We start from the raw sequence: 19,703 nt of genomic DNA, 5'->3' as shown, positions 1-19,703 counted from the left end.
ATTAAAGTGAAAATTTTAATTGTGTCATATAGTAAATGAAATGATTAGATGGGTAAAATTAGTTGTGAATAATAAACTAAGTGAGACTATCAGGGGTATATGTGTTTTCAAAAATGGTGTTGTTAGTGTAATTTACGATAATTTTAAGGGAGGAAATACAATTTCATTTAAAATTAGTGTAAAATATTAAATAATTTAAAAGGACAATTTTTATTTAAAACAAATTTTAATGTTTAGATTTTGCTGTTTTCATGATTTGGTGGTTTCCTTCCTTACTCACTATCTATTCTATTCATTATATATGCACCCTATCTTCTAGTACATGCTATGATACTATGCGTGGACCCTTCCATATCTTGATATATAGTCTTAATTGAATAATAAAGCCGATGATCAATAGTCAGATGTTTTCTGATATATAAGATCTTCATTTTTGAGGCGAGTGTAGAGCATACTTGCATCTCTTATAGGAAACTTATGATATTAACATAATAATTAGAGCTTTCAGAAAGAAGAGAAAATTTAGAAGAACATGTTTATACTTAAGCACACTTATGGTTTTATTTCAATTGTCTCTGAGTTCATATGTTATAAGACATCCTTTTTTTTATAGCCAAGGAGTTACACAAAGGACAAAGTACAAACTATTCATGATCATGTCATTATAAGCATAATTACAATGTTTTACCATTATGGAAGACATAATCATTACACTTTTTGACTATTATGTCATATTACTATTCATGATTATACCATTATAAGCATTATTAGAATGCTTTACCATTATGAAAGACATAATCATGACACATTTTGACTATTATGCCATATTAGTAGCATTCTTTTGCACAAGCAAATAAAAGTACAACTATTCATACAATAATTATACAAGACATTCATGACTCTTTTGACTCATTATTCTTTAAAGATAGACTCGTGACTTGGGGACGAATTCTGATCAGACAAGTACTCTTCATAGAAGTAGCTAGGGGAATTTTGTGGTAGGATTTTCTGAAGTATCAATATCCATTGAATTCTCTTCAAAATTCATTCTTGCAAGCTGTTGTTCAATTTTTATTTTAGAGTTTTGTTCTGGTTGAGTATAGCTTTCTCCAGTTTATTGTACTCTCCCTATCAACTATTAGGATTTTTTAAGAACTTTATGATGTACACATGAAAGTTCTTGTGAACTAGTTGGCTGTCACTGGGATGGAAGATTTCCATGACTTATGCAGGTTGTATCAGCCTCAAGTTTTTCTTGATTATGGAGATTAATAAATTGAGATAATCCATTAATTCATTTATAACTTTTAGACTTGGAGGATAATCATCAATGGTTTATCATAGATCGTCATAATTTGCGCTAATGAGGAGTTTAGTCATTGAATCTATCTAATATGGCCTATGTAGGATGAAAACTGTCTTTAAGTTTGCTAATAGCTTCTTGTGTTAATTTTCTTCTTTTGACCTCATCTAAGACCAGTTCTAATTGTTTTCTGCACCATTCCAATGGAGAGTACCATCCAAGTGTAGTCCAAATCAAGGAGTTGTGATTCTTTGGATATGTCAGATGTTTGTACATTGCTTCAGTTGGGACATAGATAGGCATAACATACAAACTAGTTGCACACCAAATATACCATAAATGATTTTCAGTAAACTTAAACTTTGGGTCTATCATGAATGGTAAATAGAAGGGTGTGTAGAAGGAAAATGGAGTGGTCTGGAAACTTTTTTGTCTTTTTCATAATCTTCGCCACAAAATAAAAAAGATTATTTCTAGTGTATTCTTTGAGTCGGGATAATGATAAAGAAGAATCTATTCCAGGAGGAAAATTCTTGATCGTAGAGCCATGGGTTGGTAGTTGTTTGATCATGAGAATCAATGGAAAGGTGTGTGTTTTAGTGATGATCTCGATATGTTTCATAGGTCTGGAAAGTAAATCAGGAATCAAATTTTGATTTCCTTTGATATGTTTTATCGTAAAATCATATCTTGAAAACCATTCTTTGAGCCTAAGAGTTTGAGGATCTGGAGGCATTTTATTTTTAAACTCGAGGATCCTAGGAAAAGAAGAATTATCCATTTGGACTTCAAACTGATAACCCCTTAGGTGGAAATCAAATTTTTGGATTCCTAATTTGACTGCAAGTGTTTCCTTGTAAATGGTGTGGTAATGTTTCCCAGCTTCTTTGAATTGACCACTAGCATGACCACAAAATTATTTTACTCCATTAATTTCTTCTATCAAGACGGCACCCCAATAATGATCACTGACATCAGTTTGTAGAATTGTTTTTCCATTTCCAGGAATTTTCAGGGCAGGTGGAGTTTGTGCAACCCTTTTCAGGGCTTTGACAGCTTCAGTATGCTTCGGTTCCATGATGGATGATTTTTCCTAAACAATTGTGACAATGGACTTGTGTATTTTGCAAGCTTTGGGATCAAATTCCTGATATAATTGATTATACCAAGAAATTGTTGGATTTGTTTAATAGTCAGATTTTCATCAGGAAAATTTAACAATTCTTGAGCAATGTGAGGTTGAGGTTGATATTTCCCTTGAGAGAAATGCATTCCCAAAAAATCGATTTCTGTTTGGGCTAATTGGCTCTTCTTTTCGGAAAGCATCATTCCATGTTCTTGGGCTATCTGAATTTTTTTGCTTAATAACTGTTTATGAACCTATTCATCTTTTGAAAATAACAACACATCATCGATGTAGATGAGAATACTATCGACAATGGGCTCAAAAATTCTAGTCATGACCTTTTGAAATAATGAGGTAGCTACCTTGAGGCCAAATGGTAATATTGTCCATTGGTATTGAGCATTAGGAATGCAGAACTCCATTTTGTAACGGTCCTTAGGATCAACACCAATTGCCAAAATCCTCACTTCATACCAAACTTGGAATAGATCTTAGCATCCTTGAGGAAGACGTTTAATGAGGAGGTTTTCGGAATGGGAAATTTATCATCTCTCAAAAAATGATTAAGAGGTTTATAATCAATTACTAACCTCTTTTTTCCTCTTATTTTTTCATATCTCTTTTCAACATAAAATGTCTGGCAATCCCATTTGGATTTTGTGGGTTCTATCAAACCATGTTTGAGTAATTGGTTGCATTCTTTCCGGGCCAAAGTTAAATCTGATGGACTCATTCCTGGATGAGTAGCTTTGGTTGGATTGATATCCTTATTGAGCTTGAATGGAAGTTGGACAAAAAAAGTCTTTGTTTGTCCATAGAGGTTTTGGATGAAAGAATTCTTCATGAATGTCTGCACACAGTTTAAGCAATTTGGACTTAATTTCTTCATATTCAGCGGGAACTTCAGAAAAGGAATACAACTTTAATATTCCTGAATAGGGTTTCTCGTTTAAATTTGATTCCTGTTGGGAGAATTCGAAGCCTACTTGCTGCTGAATCAACATCCATACCCACAACAATATCTTTATTTGGGAGGCTACTACCAATGACCTTTGTCCAATTTTCTCATTTGTCATCAAACCTGTTTTGAAAGTTTCTCCATCTGCTACCACAAAATATGCGACATCTCTCACCCATGCTTCTGTAGGGAGGATGCTTGGGTTCATCATGGTTATTTGAGCACCAGTATCCATATAGGCTATAAATTTCTTGGGATGAGAAAACTCTGAGGCGGGGACATAGATTTCAACACAAGGAAGAGGAGAAGTAGGCAATGTGCTCCCTATTTCTTTGAGAGAGTAAACAGGAACGCATTTGTCTTCCTCTTCTGACTCAACCGGTGAGTTTCCTTCTGAGTATAAGGATTCAAGATCTCCATCTAAAGGTTGTAGAGAGTTGATCAACTTTGAGGCTTTGCCGGTTTTGTTTGGGCAATTTTTGGAAAAATGGCCCTTTTTACCACAAAGGAAGCATCTTTGTCCTTTTTTTTCCCCCCTGAATGGTTTCTTCTTGAAAAAATTCAAGTTTTTTCTTTTCTTTTTGGAGGACTGAAGATGCTTTAAGTAAGTAGATTGATGGTTCTTCTTCTTGGTCGAGCAATGACATTTGTTTTTTTTTGCACTTGATTTCAAAGTAAGGCTTTTGACATGCCTTTTTGAACTTAGATTTATGTTCGACCATTTCTAAGAAATGCTGGTGCAATCTACATAACTTTTCAAGAGCTTCCAAAGTTGTTTGGTGAATTTGGCCTAAGCTCGTGGATTTGATCTCCTTATTGGTTGTGGCTATTAATCGATGCATCTCATGTTGAAGTTCTTGTGGTAAAGAGGAGACATAAGTATGTTTGAGGCTTGGATTATTAAATCCATTCAACACATAAAATTTCTAAGACATTCTCTGAAAATGTTTCTCAAGGTCTTTTACCTTAAGTGAACAACATCTCATTGCAAAGAACTCTTGTCTATTTTTTCTGTCAAATATCTCCATGTCATCTATGAACTCTCCATGTTGAACTCCGAGAACCACAACAACATTTTCTAGTATGTGTACCTTATCTTGCTTAAACGTACCAAGATTATGGTACCATTCTTTCAAGGTTCTGGTCATTCTGCAACAAAATTCTTCAATGGCTTTGTAAGAATTTGAACCAGCTTTCATAAGGTGGGTGTCGAGCCATGCTCCAAACTCAAGGAGTCTTTTCCTCCAACGGTTAGGAGGTATATTATCCAAAGTAAACCAAGGACCACTGTTTATCTTTGATTTTTCGGTGGCATGTTCATCTTCAAATGATTCTTTATAGAAGGAGTCTTCATTTTTAATGTTTACCATAAAAAGTTTGGAGATGTTCATACGGTCTTCTTCATAGTCTAATTTAGTTGAGGAGGATTTTGAATTTCCGTTTATGGATGACTTTTGGCTTTCATCATAGGAGAGGGAAAGTTTACTAGTTTCTGAGGCAGAGCTTGTGGAAGAGTAATCATCACGAAATTCTTCATCGTTTTTTGTAACCGCCATGGCTGGATAGCCTTGGTCTGGTAGTTGAAAATCTTGATATGACATTTCTTCCTTATGGAGCTTTGGCGGAGGTGTCTCTTGGAGTCCCTGCGAATCAATGGACGATTCGCTTATACAAACAATTTTTCCTTTGTTTCTGGAAGCCGAGGTTGTAGTCTTAGCACTCTTTGGTCTATAAGTTGTAGGTTTGTATTTAACATAATCTGGTGGTGAAGAAGCATATGTTGGAAAGAAATGAGAGGGTCTTTCTAGCCGGGTAAAATAGGTGGGAAAAGTAGGAGGATTAAAGAAAAGGTTTTCAACAGGCTTAGGCTTGTGCTCTTTAGAAGCTATTATGAAGTCATCCATTTCTTTTTCGAAGGTTCTTTCATCTAACATGTCCCTCAGATCATTTTCCAGTTGAGAAACTTGGGCTTTGATATTTTTATAATGTTTTTGCATTTTTTGAGATAGAACTTTGAGATATTCATCTGTTTGTTCCAACTTTTCTGTGATCTTTTCTATCTTCTGGTCAAGCTTTCGTAAGCTATCATTCCGGGCAACCATATTTTCTGATTTCCAGTTGAGGACTTCTTCAGCTTGAGTCAAATGCTTTAATTTCCCATCAGGGTGAACTTCATTTGGATGTATGAAAGGTTTGGCTGACCTATTTGTGATAGGATCGATTTTTCTTTCCAAAGCAGGGAAATGTTGATCGTATTCTAAGGCTGGTGCTGACATCATGAAGCAAGGAATTAGTTCAATGTTTTTGGAAGGTCTTATCTGGTTATAATGATATAAGGGAGACCATGAGATAAGGTCAGGGTGATCTGGTGGAAGAAGGTTTTCTTCTCTGAGGATCCTAAGAACTTCTTCGTAAATCGAGATAGAATGAGCTTTCTTACGAATTCCTACCCAATGACCATTATCCAGATGAGTCCTTCTTTGTAGAGGTGGTGGTGGTTAACACCTATCTTTCTTTTTCCTTTTAGGGCGAATGACATCTTCATCTATCTCATCATCATGCATCCAGCAGTCACGGTCTGGGTCACACCTATTGGGATCTACATCCAAATGAAATGTCCGTCTTTTTTATCTGTATAGATGGGCTTCCATCTGTTGTAACCGCATGGATAAGACACGAGTCTTCCTTGAGTATTGGTTGAATCATCAGAGTTTGGAAGATCGGAGAGGGTGAGCTACTTCCTTCGTCTGGTTTTTGAAGATCGTCTTGATTGTCTTGTCAACATATGATCTCCTAAAAGTTGCTTCTTGAGACTGAATTGGCTTTCTCTCTTGTTGTATCTTTTCGTAGTTTTTGATCCATTCAAGAGGAATCAACTGTGCTAATTCTTCTCTTGATATTCTTATAGGGATTTGGACAATAAATGGTGTTTCTTTTTCTTTATTGGTTATTACCAATAACGAATCCGAAGAACATCCTGTAAGTGGTAAATATATCGAATGATTTTGGAGTCGATAAATTATTTGGTGATGGAGAGTGGCCGACATGGCTTCTGGGATCTGGCCAGTTCCGGTGAACTGAACTTGGACCTTTAGCCTTGTTGATAAAGTATTACCATTAAGACTTACGTTGTAATTTGGGAAGATAGTGAGAACTACACTTCCTGCATGTAATGAAGTCAGAACAGTCCCGATTACTGCGTTTTCGTAGTGAAGATAGCTAGAGTCTAACAATGCTATCTTACGGAAAACAAAGATTTTTCCTTCCATGGAGAGAAAGGATTAATGCGACAGCTCCAAAGTGTAAGGCTGTTCCTTCATTTTTCCAATGATTTATAAGATTTTGAAGAATCTCTAAATCAACATACTGCTCTTGGTTTGTCGCCCTGAGGCTACACTAATCAAGTCGTGAAGATTATACATATTCTTTCATGTGAGGACGGTGTGTTGTGAATAGATTTCTGATAGATCTGGTGAAAGATATTTGTTTTTTAGAGATGTTATAAGGACTTAAAAGAGGTGGTATGTTTCAGCAATTTGTACATCATCAGGAACATAAATATATTCGATAAGTTTCTCTATCTTATGGGAATCGGTCTTTTTACAAGTTTTGGGAAGAGATATTGAAGACGTGATGGTAACAGGTTGCTTAGATTCAGTTGTTTCTATGATTTGGTGGTTTCCTTCCTTATTCATTCTCTTTATTATATTCATATCATATGCACCCCCTCTTCTAGTACATGCTCTGATACCACGCTGGCCGGGAGCCTTCCATATCATGAGATGGAATCCCATATTAGTTTTTCATTTTCTCATGTTCTTAAAAACACGTTGTTTAAAAGGTTTTTATATACATATTTATGCTGTGGATATGTTCCATGAACTTGTAATAAAAGTTTGAGGCACTGCTTTTCTAAATATTATACATTGGTATGACATTCCATATTTTCAAATGGGTATTAATAATAAAATTTCACTATAGAACTAAATCAACTAGAATATAACTTGTTTTTGAAATATACCACTACAAATCGAACTTAATTCTATTTTTATTTTTATTTTAATCTGATTTATTTGTCTATGCATTCGTTTCATTGTTCAGTGGTCCCCGTGAAGATGCAACCCGGATTGTTCTGCTGGAGTTTTTATTCATTTGTCTTATTGTATTTATTAAATTTATTTTAAATTATTAACATATTATTTATTTAAATTACGATTTTTAATTACGATGAGTGGGTAAAAAAGACTTTTAATTACAATGGGTACAATTGGAAGAATAAATAATAATTTATAAGCTTAAAGTTAATAAACTATTTGAATTAATTTATTAAAAATGGTTATAAGTTATAAACTCCAACGAATATTATCAAATACAGTTTAAGTGATAAAATGAACTTATAGTTGATAACTTATAACTTATAATTATAGTTGTCACTTTAATTAAAGTATTTGATAAAATTAACTATTTTATCAGTTTAAGATATAAAATGACAAAATTTAAAGATAAATTTGATCAATTGATGTTTAAAATATTTTAAAATTAGTTAATTAAATTTTATTAATTTAAAATTTATCAATATGATATGCATTTTTATTTTAAATTAAAACAAATAATTTAAAATTTTAATAGATAATTATTTTAAATTATTATTTACTAAAATTAATATTTGTCAATATTATTTTAAAATTGAAATTATATAAATTATTATTTTAGACATTTTAAAATCATTTATTTTAATTATAATAAATAAATTACAAATAGGAAAATATAATTTCATTACAGTAAGAAATGTAAAATTGCAAAAAAGAATAATAACCTAAAAGCTCATAAGCTACTTGATTATAAAAAACATTATAAACTAAACTATAAGCTTACAAATAATTATTACTAAATAGAACTATAAGTTACTAAACCCATTTTTTGATATTGTGAATCAAAATCTAAAGCTCCTAAGTTAAGAGTTCATAAATGATGATAATTGATAAATGTGTTTCTTGATATTTCCCTACGGAGTTTAAGTCTCAATGATGATTTAAAGAGATGTTTTGTTTATGCCAAGTGATAGAAAGTTAAAAGCACATCATCATTGTTCATGACGTGGGCTTACATATGAACCGTGGCTTGGGTTCTTGAAGAGGCCTTTTGCTTAAGTGGTATTCGTTTTAAAAAGTATCCTAAGTGAGATTAACTTCTCTAATTCTAATTTATAAAAGGGAAGCTGCGCAAAGTTAAAGTATTTATTCAATTTCGAGTTTAATTGTTACATAATTCTCACGATTTTTTATTTATTTATGGAATTTATTTTTATTTAGATATGGTGATATTTTGTAGGGGTGGACAAAGTTCAGTTCTGATAATGGATAATGGATTTTGGGTTTTTTTTGTTTCACTCTATAGAATTGCATATTTTTCCTAGTACCATATTTTTCATTGTCCAATACAATATTTCTACATTGTTCTCTTAACCAATGCCCTAATAAGGTCACTCATCATCATCATCATCATCATCATCATCATCATCATCATCATCATCATCATCATCATCATCATCATCATCATCATCATCATCATCATCATCATCATCATCATCATCATCATCATCATCATCATCATCATCATCATCATCATCATCATCATCATCATCATCATCATCATCATCATCATCATCATCATCATCATCATCATCATCATCATCATCATCATCATCATCATCATCATCATCATCATCATCATCATCATCATCATCATCATCATCATCATCATCATCATCATCATCATCATCATCATCATCATCATCATCATCATCATCATCATCATCATCATCATCATCATCATCATCATCATCATCATCATCATCATCATCATCATCATCATCATCATCATCATCATCATCATCATCATCATCATCATCATCATCATCATCATCATCATCATCATCATCATCATCATCATCATCATCATCATCATCATCATCATCATCATCATCATCATCATCATCATCATCATCATCATCATCATCATCATCATCATCATCATCATCATCATCATCATCATCATCATCATCATCATCATCATCATCATCATCATCATCATCATCATCATCATCATCATCATCATCATCATCATCATCATCATCATCATCATCATCATCATCATCATCATCATCATCATCATCATCATCATCATCATCATCATCATCATCATCATCATCATCATCATCATCATCATCATCATCATCATCATCATCATCATCATCATCATCATCATCATCATCATCATCATCATCATCATCATCATCATCATCATCATCATCATCATCATCATCATCATCATCATCATCATCATCATCATCATCATCATCATCATCATCATCATCATCATCATCATCATCATCATCATCATCATCATCATCATCATCATCATCATCATCATCATCATCATCATCATCATCATCATCATCATCATCATCATCATCATCATCATCATCATCATCATCATCATCATCATCATCATCATCATCATCATCATCATCATCATCATCATCATCATCATCATCATCATCATCATCATCATCATCATCATCATCATCATCATCATCATCATCATCATCATCATCATCATCATCATCATCATCATCATCATCATCATCATCATCATCATCATCATCATCATCATCATCATCATCATCATCATCATCATCATCATCATCATCATCATCATCATCATCATCATCATCATCATCATCATCATCATCATCATCATCATCATCATCATCATCATCATCATCATCATCATCATCATCATCATCATCATCATCATCATCATCATCATCATCATCATCATCATCATCATCATCATCATCATCATCATCATCATCATCATCATCATCATCATCATCATCATCATCATCATCATCATCATCATCATCATCATCATCATCATCATCATCATCATCATCATCATCATCATCATCATCATCATCATCATCATCATCATCATCATCATCATCATCATCATCATCATCATCATCATCATCATCATCATCATCATCATCATCATCATCATCATCATCATCATCATCATCATCATCATCATCATCATCATCATCATCATCATCATCATCATCATCATCATCATCATCATCATCATCATCATCATCATCATCATCATCGATGAAATTTGCATTATAGAATAGGTCAATAGTTTTTTTTAATGATCCACGATCTTGCAAGTAATTACAGAACAATTAATTAATTAAATAAACACTTAATATTTATTAAATAAGCTTAAACATAAATATAATTAAACTTATATATAAATATACAATTAATTAAATAAATTTAAACATAAATATAATTAAACATTTATATAAATATACAATTAATTAAATAAACTTAAACATAAATAAACAAATAATTAAATATAATTAAAAATAAATTAACATATACCTCTCCTTCCCATAGACTCCGAGCCACGTGATGCTCATATTGTATCAACACACGTGTCACCGTCGATCCTCCTGAAAATCCGGTCTGCTGATTTTGATAATCAATATCAGCAGCAACATCAGACTCATCAGGATCATCAACATGTGTAGAAGCATCATGAATATCATCAGCGGCCTGCTCCATCTGTGGAGGCTGAGGCACATCCTCCTCCATATGTGCATGCTCAGTAGACTCAACATCATCATCCCGGATCTATTGTCTTCAACGACGCTGCCTAATTGGACAATTTGCTTCGTTGCGTCGTCTATTTTGATGTTGTTGGTGGAATTCTCTCTACAACATCACCTATGTCACTTATCAAGTTGCGAATAATTTGGCTAAACGCACATCTCATTCTAGGCACTGCAATATATCAATATTAAAAACAAATGGAAAAATATTTAAAAAAAACCAAAAAAGCATTTCGGAAGTTTCACTGGATATGAAACTTTCGAAACTTTGCATGCATCTCAAACTTTTGAAACCTGTTTTTTTCGTAACTTTTAAAATGTTCGAAGATTTTACGTTTCGAAACTTTCGCATTGCTCGAAACTTTTGAAAGTTTGTATTTCGAAACTGAAAGTTTTGTATTTTGAAACTTTCAAGTTTAACGAAAGTTTCGAAAGTTTGATATTTTCTGAAAAAACTATGTTTCGAAACTTTCACACTCAACGAAACTTTCGAAAACTGCCTTCTTTTTCACTTCGGAGGTTTTAAAGTTTCGAAGTTTTGGTAGGGTGAGAGGTTCGAATATTTTAGAGTTTCGAAGAAATGGGTGAAAAAAGGAAAGTGAATTTTTTTAGGGTTTTTATAGATGAAACTAGGGGCAATATGGTATTTTCCTTATGATTGGGGGTGAGAGGTAAAACAGGGGGTGCACGGTACATTCCTCTGTTTTCATTTTAAAAAGTATCCTAAGTGAGACTAACTTTTCTAATTCTAATTTATAAAAGGGAAGCTGTCCAAAATTAAAGTATTTATCCAATTTCGAGTTTAAATATTACGTAATTCTCACGATTTTTTTTATGGAATTTTATTTTTATTTGGATATGGTGATATTTTATATAGCTACCCATTGTAAGAAAAATTTGAAATCAATACCAAATTTTTCCACTCTTTAAAAAGCTATTCTGGACATCAAACCGGTGAGATGAGAATGGATTTTGGGTTTATTTGTTTCACTATATAGAATTGCATATTTTTCCTTGTCCAATACAATATTTCTACATGGTTCTTTTAACTTATTTGTTTCTTAATAAGGTGACTTATTATTATTTTGTGGTATAATTGTTCGGTCTCTTAACTTAATTTTAGTAATACTTCAGTCATTTATCTTTTTTTTCTTTTTCTTTTTCTTGATTTAGTCTTTTATTTAATTTTAAGTAACATTTTGATCTTTTATATCTTAAAATGTCAACAACATTATTATTTCTTTATAAAAACTTAGAAAATTTATCAAAATATTTAAGCAAAAACTATAAAATTCAATATCAATTTCAAGAAAATTCATATATTCATCAAATGCATAATTCAAATATTCAAATAAACTCACATTTTCATCTCCAACAACATCATATTCATCAAATAAAGAATAAAAATATGAGTTTATTTGAATTTTGAGTTATGAATTTGATGAAATTTGCATTATATTGAAAATGATAATTAATTTTATTGGTTTTGTTGAAAATTTTGATGAATTTTTGGAAAAAAAATAATAACGTTATTGACATTTTAAGACATAAATTATCAAATTGTTACTTAAAATTAAATAAAAGACTAAATCCAAAAGAAAAAAAATTGAAAAATTACTTAAAATTAAGTTAAATAATCGGAAACAATTATGCCTATTTTTGTTTATATGAAATTAATAGGCTTACATTGCCTATAAAGTTAAAATTATTTTACACTGAAAGTCAATTACCACTCACCAACAAATCAAACGAAAAATTGAAAATGGAAGTTATGCGATTATTTGAAATGTTGACAAGTTATAATTGCTGGTAAAAGTCAATTAACAACTAATGTTGACAAGTTATAAACTATACACGACATTGTATAGTTTTATTATCTCTTAACATGTGATTAATGGATATGCACTTTTATTGTAAAGTTATTTTACATTAACAATTAATTAACTTCCCAATAAATCAATAACAAATTAAAAATAGAAATTATGCAACTGATTAATTGTCAGTATTAAATAATTTTCTATGCCTCTATCATATTTTTATTTTTGCAATAGAAGTATTATATTCGTAAACCTTTTCGAATGTTGAAACTTATGTCTTTAAGAAATGAATTAGTCTCCATAATAATATCACTCAAAATATGTTAAATTAGATCAAACTTTAATTGAATTCACCTAAACCCTATACCCTTACCAAATCTAATAGTCTATTCAAAAATTCTTTTACATTTAAGATCTTAAATAGGCCACTAAGTTTATTTTTATTTTTATTTTTTTATATTTGTTTTTGTTTTTATCAATAGGCCGATAAGTAAATAAATCAATAAACCTTTCACTAAATAAGTTCATGGGTTAACAAATGGGCACCTTTTTAATTTTTCAGTTTACTATCTACATAAAAATTTATAGAATTCAAATCTCAAGTACTTCTATCATAAAATTGAATTGAATAAATTTGTTTGCAACATTTATATTTTTTTAAGTAAAATAGCAAACTGTTTTTTATGTGAATTAGATTGAATTCAAATCATATAACTCCGTAATCTTTTAGAACACTTTTAATCGGCAAAATGTTTAAAACAATTGCTTAGAGGTTAATTACATCTTTGTTTTTAATTTCTTTTTTGAAGGAACTATCTTTATTTCTCCAAACTCTCAATATTCTTACAAATATTAATTATTTTCTTTATGATTAAACGATTATTAAGTACTTTGAATACAAACATTAATAAACTTGCAAATTTTTGGTGTTTTGGGCTCATAACGGTTTGGTTCGTATTGGATTAGATGAACGGCCCATACTAAAAGGATCGACCCGACCCGACCCGTCCAAAATAACATTCATTTCGTCCTTCCAACACATGGCAAATGCATTGCAAAAACATGGAGGAGCACTTTGAACTGAACCCTAACTCGGTGACCGAACTCAGTGAGTCCTCGACGCCATCTCACGAAGACGACGACACACCTGTTCTGAGCTCACAAGCTCTCGCCGCTCTCAAAGAATTTCTCTCCGAGCAGCAGAGTAACTCCGACGCGGGAGACTCCGAGGTTTCTCTTCTATCTGAAGATTGGAGACTGAGTCAGTTCTGGTACGATGCAGAAACTGCAAATACGGTTTCCGAAGAAGTTCTCACTCTCTGCAATGGCGTTGATTCTCGTGTTGCCTGCATCGCTTGCCCTACCCTCTATGCTTACCTCAAGGTATTTATTCATTCCTGATTTTTGTCTCGTAACCGTTTCTGTTGAATTTTGTTTCTTGTTTAAAATTGTAATGTTTTATTTGTATGTCCACAATTTCAAAGTATTAAGGGAATATACAAGTCAATATTCTTAGAAACGTGTAATTGTATAATGTAGTGATTTTATTGTTGAGATGCATTTCTCAACTTAGAAACGGGTTTTGTAGACATAAATTTTAAGATGGTACCAGAGTCTAGCTAAGATGAGTTGGACTTATGTTGGCTTATTGGGTCATACTCCAAATGTCCAATACTAGACGTGAGCAGTGCATTGAGAGTCCCAAATTAGATGACTTTAAGTTTGGCTCACTGGAAAAGTTGGTTTTGCACCAAATTTTCAGAACAATTTTGATATTATTTAGGGCCCGTTTATGATAGATTTTTTTTTATAATCGCCAATTTAAAGGAAATATTTTTTCAATTTTTCTTATAGCTATTGCAACTGCTGAAGCCGCTATAATACTATGAAACTAGGGTTTTCTAATCTAAAAAGGGAAAACAATGTAAAACTATCTATAAAATAAAACATTACACTTAAATAACCTAGTATGGCTTGTACCAATGAGTGCTAACCATCCGTGTGTCAACATCTTAAAGGTCCTAAGAATATTCTAGAAACATTAGAATTTAAAATAACAACTAATATATTAAAAACTACGTAAAATATTTCTAACTAATAATTCATTGATTTAATTAACTATGAACTGTCTATCAGTTTACTTCCCATATATCCTGTTTTCATTTAAATTTAACAAATAAACATGAGAGAATATAGATCCTATATTTTTCTCACCACTTTCTTTTTCAATTTTTGAAAATCTAGCATTTTTAGAAAATTTGAAAATGTCAAAATATTGTTTTGATTGTTTCTAAAAACGTACTCTTCCTAACTTGTTTTTCATTTTCTCACTATTGTTTACTATGCAAGTCTTTCATCTCCTTTAGAATATAAAAAGAGAAAATGTTCTTAGAAAGTAAACAGGGTCTTATTTGTTTTCATTTTTCAGAAAATGGATCCCAACGCTTCAGTGCAACTTCTTGAGTACGACAAACGTTTTGAGCAATATGGAAGTGATTATACGTTCTATGACTACAATCACCCTGAGGAGTTACCATCAGAATTGAAGCATTCGTACAAAGTTATAGTTGTTGATCCTCCTTACTTGGTGAGAGAAATTTTACAGTCTCTAACTTGGTGGCATACCGACATCTTTACCTTTTACTTGCACTTCTGTCAGTTGTTTATACCTTTTGCTTCCACTTCTGTCTATTGTTTAGGAACTTTTAACAAACTACAAATGATTTGAGCTGTGGAGAATTAGTTGATTCTCATCTTATTTATATATTTTTCTTTCTTTCTGAAAAATGGTTTTTGAACCTTATATCTTGATTAAGTTAAGAGAAAAGGGGACATACACTGTCAGTGTACACTAGTTTTTACACTGACTTCTAATGGTAATTCCACCATGTTGTGGTTATTTTTAAATTGCAGTTACAAAGTGGGCTTACCCAACAATGTCATGAGTTTTTATTTGACATCAGTGTAAAACTCCATTAAGCTTTTAAGTTAATACATATATACTATTGTGTATATTGGATCCTACATGAGTTTTACAGCTTGTATTTATCACTGATGTAACTAAAGTATTGGTTAGTTGCATGCAGTTACAGTTCCTTTTTTGGTCAGAGTTTGTTAGCTTTTGTCTAAAGAGTGTTGAATCATTTTCACTCAATCTTCTGATGTCTTGCAATTTCTCTCAGTCTGATTCTCCCGATAGTGTATTCAGTCAGTGCAGATAAAAGGGTATATTTATTATGGACTCTATTTTTGGAAGCTTAGATTCCCAATCTCCTAAATCTTTTTCATGACAACTGTGTTGTATTTTATTTTGTAATGAAATATGTTTCTGCTTTAGTTGTTTTTTACGGAAAATTAAAAAGACACCAGGTGAGGGATCTATTTATGAGACTAGGATATTGTAGATTATTTCTAATTTATATAACAATCATCTTGTTGTTTATCTTATTATGCCAATTGCTTTGGTAACAGAGCAAAGAGTGCTTGGAGAAAGTTGGTGAAACAATTTCTTTTCTCAGACAACCCGGAGAGTCATTTTTGCTTCTACTCACAGGTAATAATGAATATTCTATTTGTTTTGTTTTTTTATCACTGCACTCAAAATAATGATTTACTCTTTATAGAATGTTCATGATGAGTTCTTCATCAGTTTAAAAAATTGCTAAAATGTAAAATAGAAAGTCGGGTTTCCTAATTGTAGGTGAAGTGCAGAAAGAAAGGGCAGCTGAGATATTGGGCTTGCGTCCTTGTGGTTTTAGGCCTCATCATTCCAGCAAACTTGGAAATGAATTTCGGCTGTTCTCAAACTATGACCCTGGAACGAGACTAGGAGGGTGGGAAAAATAGGTGCTTTTCCTTTGCTTGCTTTGATGTTCCTAAATTAATCACCCTGAGTTGAATTTATTTTCACCCAACAATTGCTCTCACCCTAGATTATAGGGTCTTAAATATAAGACAAAATTAGATGAACAATTGGTTTAAAATTTAAATTAAAATATTTTAAATTAAATATATCCATTTATGACCAGAAAGAGTATCTCATATATGCCATGGAATGTGAATATACATGACCAGGTATATGAAAATGCTTGTGAAAAATATGGTTTATGATGTTGATATACTCTGCAGTTGATCAATGCTCTGCAATTGATGTTGGTATTTACGTTTATAGATTGGCGACCCAAATTAAATCTTTTACTAATATGTCAATACATTATTCTTTATTATCATACTATGACATTCTTGATAATGATTTGATTGGGCCAACAAGTCAATACGCACTTTTACTTGATGAATGGAGGCAAAAAGCCAATTTTACAATATCAGGCATTTGACTATTACAAGTCACATCCTGGTCGAACATTTTCAGTATATTAATTTTATTACGAATTACACAATAAATAAATATACTAAAAAAGCACATATAACAAATACTCAAGTTTCTTTCTCAATACATTCATGATTCATCATTAGTTACAGGAATTTTAGAAAAATACCAAGCTAGCCAGACATAGTAGAAAAAGGACATTACATCCATTGGAAAATTTGCTTAAACATAAAACTAGGAGTGCTTTTTATGGTCCCCCTCTGGTGGTTTCACAATGAGAATAGGTGCTTTTACATGATGTGCACAATAATCACTTACACTTCCAAGAAATGCCCTGTCACCAAATATGAAAAAATAAAGCCATCCATCACGCAGATGAAACCAAATTATTAAGACCAACAAGTTTATCACTTCATTTGAAAGAAATATAAAAATTACAATTCTAAAAGCACTGACCTTTTGAGCGTGCCAAGGCCACGACTACCCATAATTAAGATATCAACTTGCATCTGCTCTGCAGCCTGACATATCATTTCCCTTGGATCTCCAGTAAGAATCACACTTTCTGCTTTTACCTGCATTTTTTATAATGCATACTTTCATCGGATTTGGCTTGAGAAGTCATGCATATATTTACTAAGAGTGATGATATTTAGTATGAAATATATTTTTTTAAAAACACAAGAATGATAATTTCAATTTATTAGAGGTTGTATATTTTTTTTTGGTTATTTGTACTTTCTTATCATGCACACCACCCTTACGAAAAATTGACATTTTTGAACAAGACAAATTAGGTAAAGGTGTTTTTCTTTATATTTGTCTGAAGAGGAAGGGTTAACTTTTTTTTGTTTTTACACAAAAATTACTGAGGAGGAAGGGCTAACTTTGGTATCATACCTAAATTTGTACTCTGAAAATAATAATTTAATCTTGTGATTTTGAAATATCACTTCCAATGTAACTCTCATTTTATATATTTTACTTATGCCTGTGTAATTTTTTTTTTATTTTAAATTATTACATATTCAAAAAAAATTAATACATCTTAAAATTTGCTATTTTCATTATTAGTACCAAGAAAATTATCAATTATATTTGAAGGGAAGGGTTTGAGGGAAAGTGAGGAGTGAATCTTAACAATTGATTGACTAAGATTAGAAGACAAAAAAGTCATATAACATTTTTGAGTGCTCATGTGACATTTAAATAACTTTTAAAAATAATTATCCACTAATGATCCAGATTCATTCCTATCGTTTTTTTCATATTAAAATTTCTTTCGCTCAATATCTCTCATTAAAGAAATATAAATATCTCATTAAAGAAATATAAGCAAAAATTGATTAAAAATTTGATATATATTTGATAAAAGTAATATAACTACCAGTTTATCCTTGCACATTTGCAAAGCCCGCGAAAGAATAGAAGCAGATTTTTCTTGCTGGGCTTTCTTCACCGAATCCACTACTAGAGATGCTGGATAAAAAGCTGTGAAGGGACATACTAGTGCATAAGAAAAACAACATATCAAAACCCCATCTAAAAAAATTTCATTATTTTTAATGAGGAGATAATTAATCATTAATTTTATTTGATCAGTCTCAAAATTGCTTAATTTCATGGTTTACTAACATATAGAGGTTAAAGGACTATGATCTAACAATCACATATTGTCATCACATCAAATAAAAAACTAAAAAGAAGGAAGTTATGTATATATTTGACGTGTTAGACAAGTTGTAATTGATTTTCAATATAAAATAATTTTAATCTTAGAGTGCTTGTCCTTTAATCTCTAATAGAGATATTGAAAGGAAATAAAGAGAGAAATTAAAGTTAGTAAAAGTATACAAACCAGCACCAGCTGGTCCAATGGGGTGAACATAATTGTGGAAAATGGGCTCAACATGAACAAGAAACAACATTCCCTCATTTTGAGATGTTGTTGCTTCCGTAGTAGTCATGACATTGAAGAGGTTATCAAGGGCCCATTTAAGAGCATAAAAGCTCCCATCACTCTCATCTATTGCAACCATCGCTTTCATCTTCATCCTCCTCTTTTCTGCACCTCCACCTAATTCCTCCATCACCCCCTTCCTTTGCTAGAATAGGAAAAGAGAGATAAAATGGCATGCTTTAAAGTAAGTGAAAACAAATTGAAAGAAACAAGTATCCAATTTTAAAAATTGAAAATATTTTATTTTCTTATATTAAAAGTTATTTATGGAAATAAAAGTTGTTTTCTTCTTCGTCTTCAACATATTTCTTCCAAACATATCCTAAGGACCTTCTAGGCTTGATACTTGGCAAAGCCAGCTATATGCTTGCATGATGAGTGAATACGTGTAGATCACACCGTATAGTTTACTTAATGGCTTCATGCATAAAAGGCCAAATTTAAATTAGAATAATAAAACATTATGCACATTTTTTTAGAGAATAAAACAATAAGTACATCAGAAAAATATAAATTATTATATTTATTTTATAT

General features: G+C 31.6%; 2 protein-coding genes across 3 annotated transcripts; one reads left to right on the top strand and one right to left on the bottom strand.

Annotated features, from left to right (window-relative positions):
* The first annotated feature begins 13,915 nt into the window (after positions 1 to 13,915).
* LOC101489212 (uncharacterized) lies at positions 13,916 to 17,079 on the top strand. Its single transcript, XM_004504459.3, has 4 exons — positions 13,916 to 14,265; positions 15,311 to 15,469; positions 16,354 to 16,435; positions 16,583 to 17,079. Exons 1-4 carry the CDS (start codon positions 13,930 to 13,932, stop codon positions 16,726 to 16,728), a joined length of 723 nt encoding a protein of 240 aa, XP_004504516.2. The 5' UTR covers positions 13,916 to 13,929; the 3' UTR covers positions 16,729 to 17,079.
* A 234-nt stretch (positions 17,080 to 17,313) lies between these two features.
* LOC101491895 (uncharacterized) lies at positions 17,314 to 19,454 on the bottom strand. Of its 2 annotated transcripts, none has more exons than XM_012716917.3 (4): positions 19,068 to 19,454; positions 18,597 to 18,715; positions 17,666 to 17,784; positions 17,314 to 17,543 (listed from the first exon to the last, which is right to left on the bottom strand). In XM_012716917.3, the coding sequence occupies exons 1-4, from the start codon at positions 19,297 to 19,299 to the stop codon at positions 17,444 to 17,446; spliced, it is 570 nt and encodes a 189-aa protein (XP_012572371.1). In that variant the 5' UTR covers positions 19,300 to 19,454; the 3' UTR covers positions 17,314 to 17,443. The 2 variants fall into 2 exon arrangements, with proteins under 2 accessions (XP_012572371.1, XP_004504522.1); XM_004504465.4 differs by having other exon boundaries at positions 18,597 to 18,700; positions 19,068 to 19,452.
* Positions 19,455 to 19,703: the final 249 nt, after the last annotated feature.

This window comes from Cicer arietinum, chromosome 4, assembly GCF_000331145.2.
Source record: "Cicer arietinum cultivar CDC Frontier isolate Library 1 chromosome 4, Cicar.CDCFrontier_v2.0, whole genome shotgun sequence".
Classification (NCBI taxonomy): Eukaryota; Viridiplantae; Streptophyta; class Magnoliopsida; order Fabales; family Fabaceae; genus Cicer; species Cicer arietinum.
Note: the sequence above shows the minus strand (reverse complement) of the source record. Positions and strands in the feature narration are given on the sequence as shown.

What these genes read in the sequence shown, in the direction of transcription:
- LOC101489212 (XM_004504459.3), top strand. Translation starts at nt 13,930, where the DNA reads ATGCATTGCAAAAACATGGAGGAGCACTTTGAACTGAACCCTAACTCG. An exon ending in CCCTCTATGCTTACCTCAAG is followed by an intron (nt 14,266 to 15,310) that starts GTATTTATTCAT and finishes TTCATTTTTCAG; the next exon opens with AAAATGGATCCCAACGCTTC. An exon ending in TTGTTGATCCTCCTTACTTG is followed by an intron (nt 15,470 to 16,353) that starts GTGAGAGAAATT and finishes CTTTGGTAACAG; the next exon opens with AGCAAAGAGTGCTTGGAGAA.
- LOC101491895 (XM_012716917.3), bottom strand. Translation starts at nt 19,299, where the DNA reads ATGGAGGAATTAGGTGGAGGTGCAGAAAAGAGGAGGATGAAGATGAAA. An exon ending in CATTGGACCAGCTGGTGCTG is followed by an intron (nt 18,716 to 19,067) that starts GTTTGTATACTT and finishes CTTATGCACTAG; the next exon opens with TATGTCCCTTCACAGCTTTT. An exon ending in GGCCTTGGCACGCTCAAAAG is followed by an intron (nt 17,544 to 17,665) that starts GTCAGTGCTTTT and finishes ATTTGGTGACAG; the next exon opens with GGCATTTCTTGGAAGTGTAA.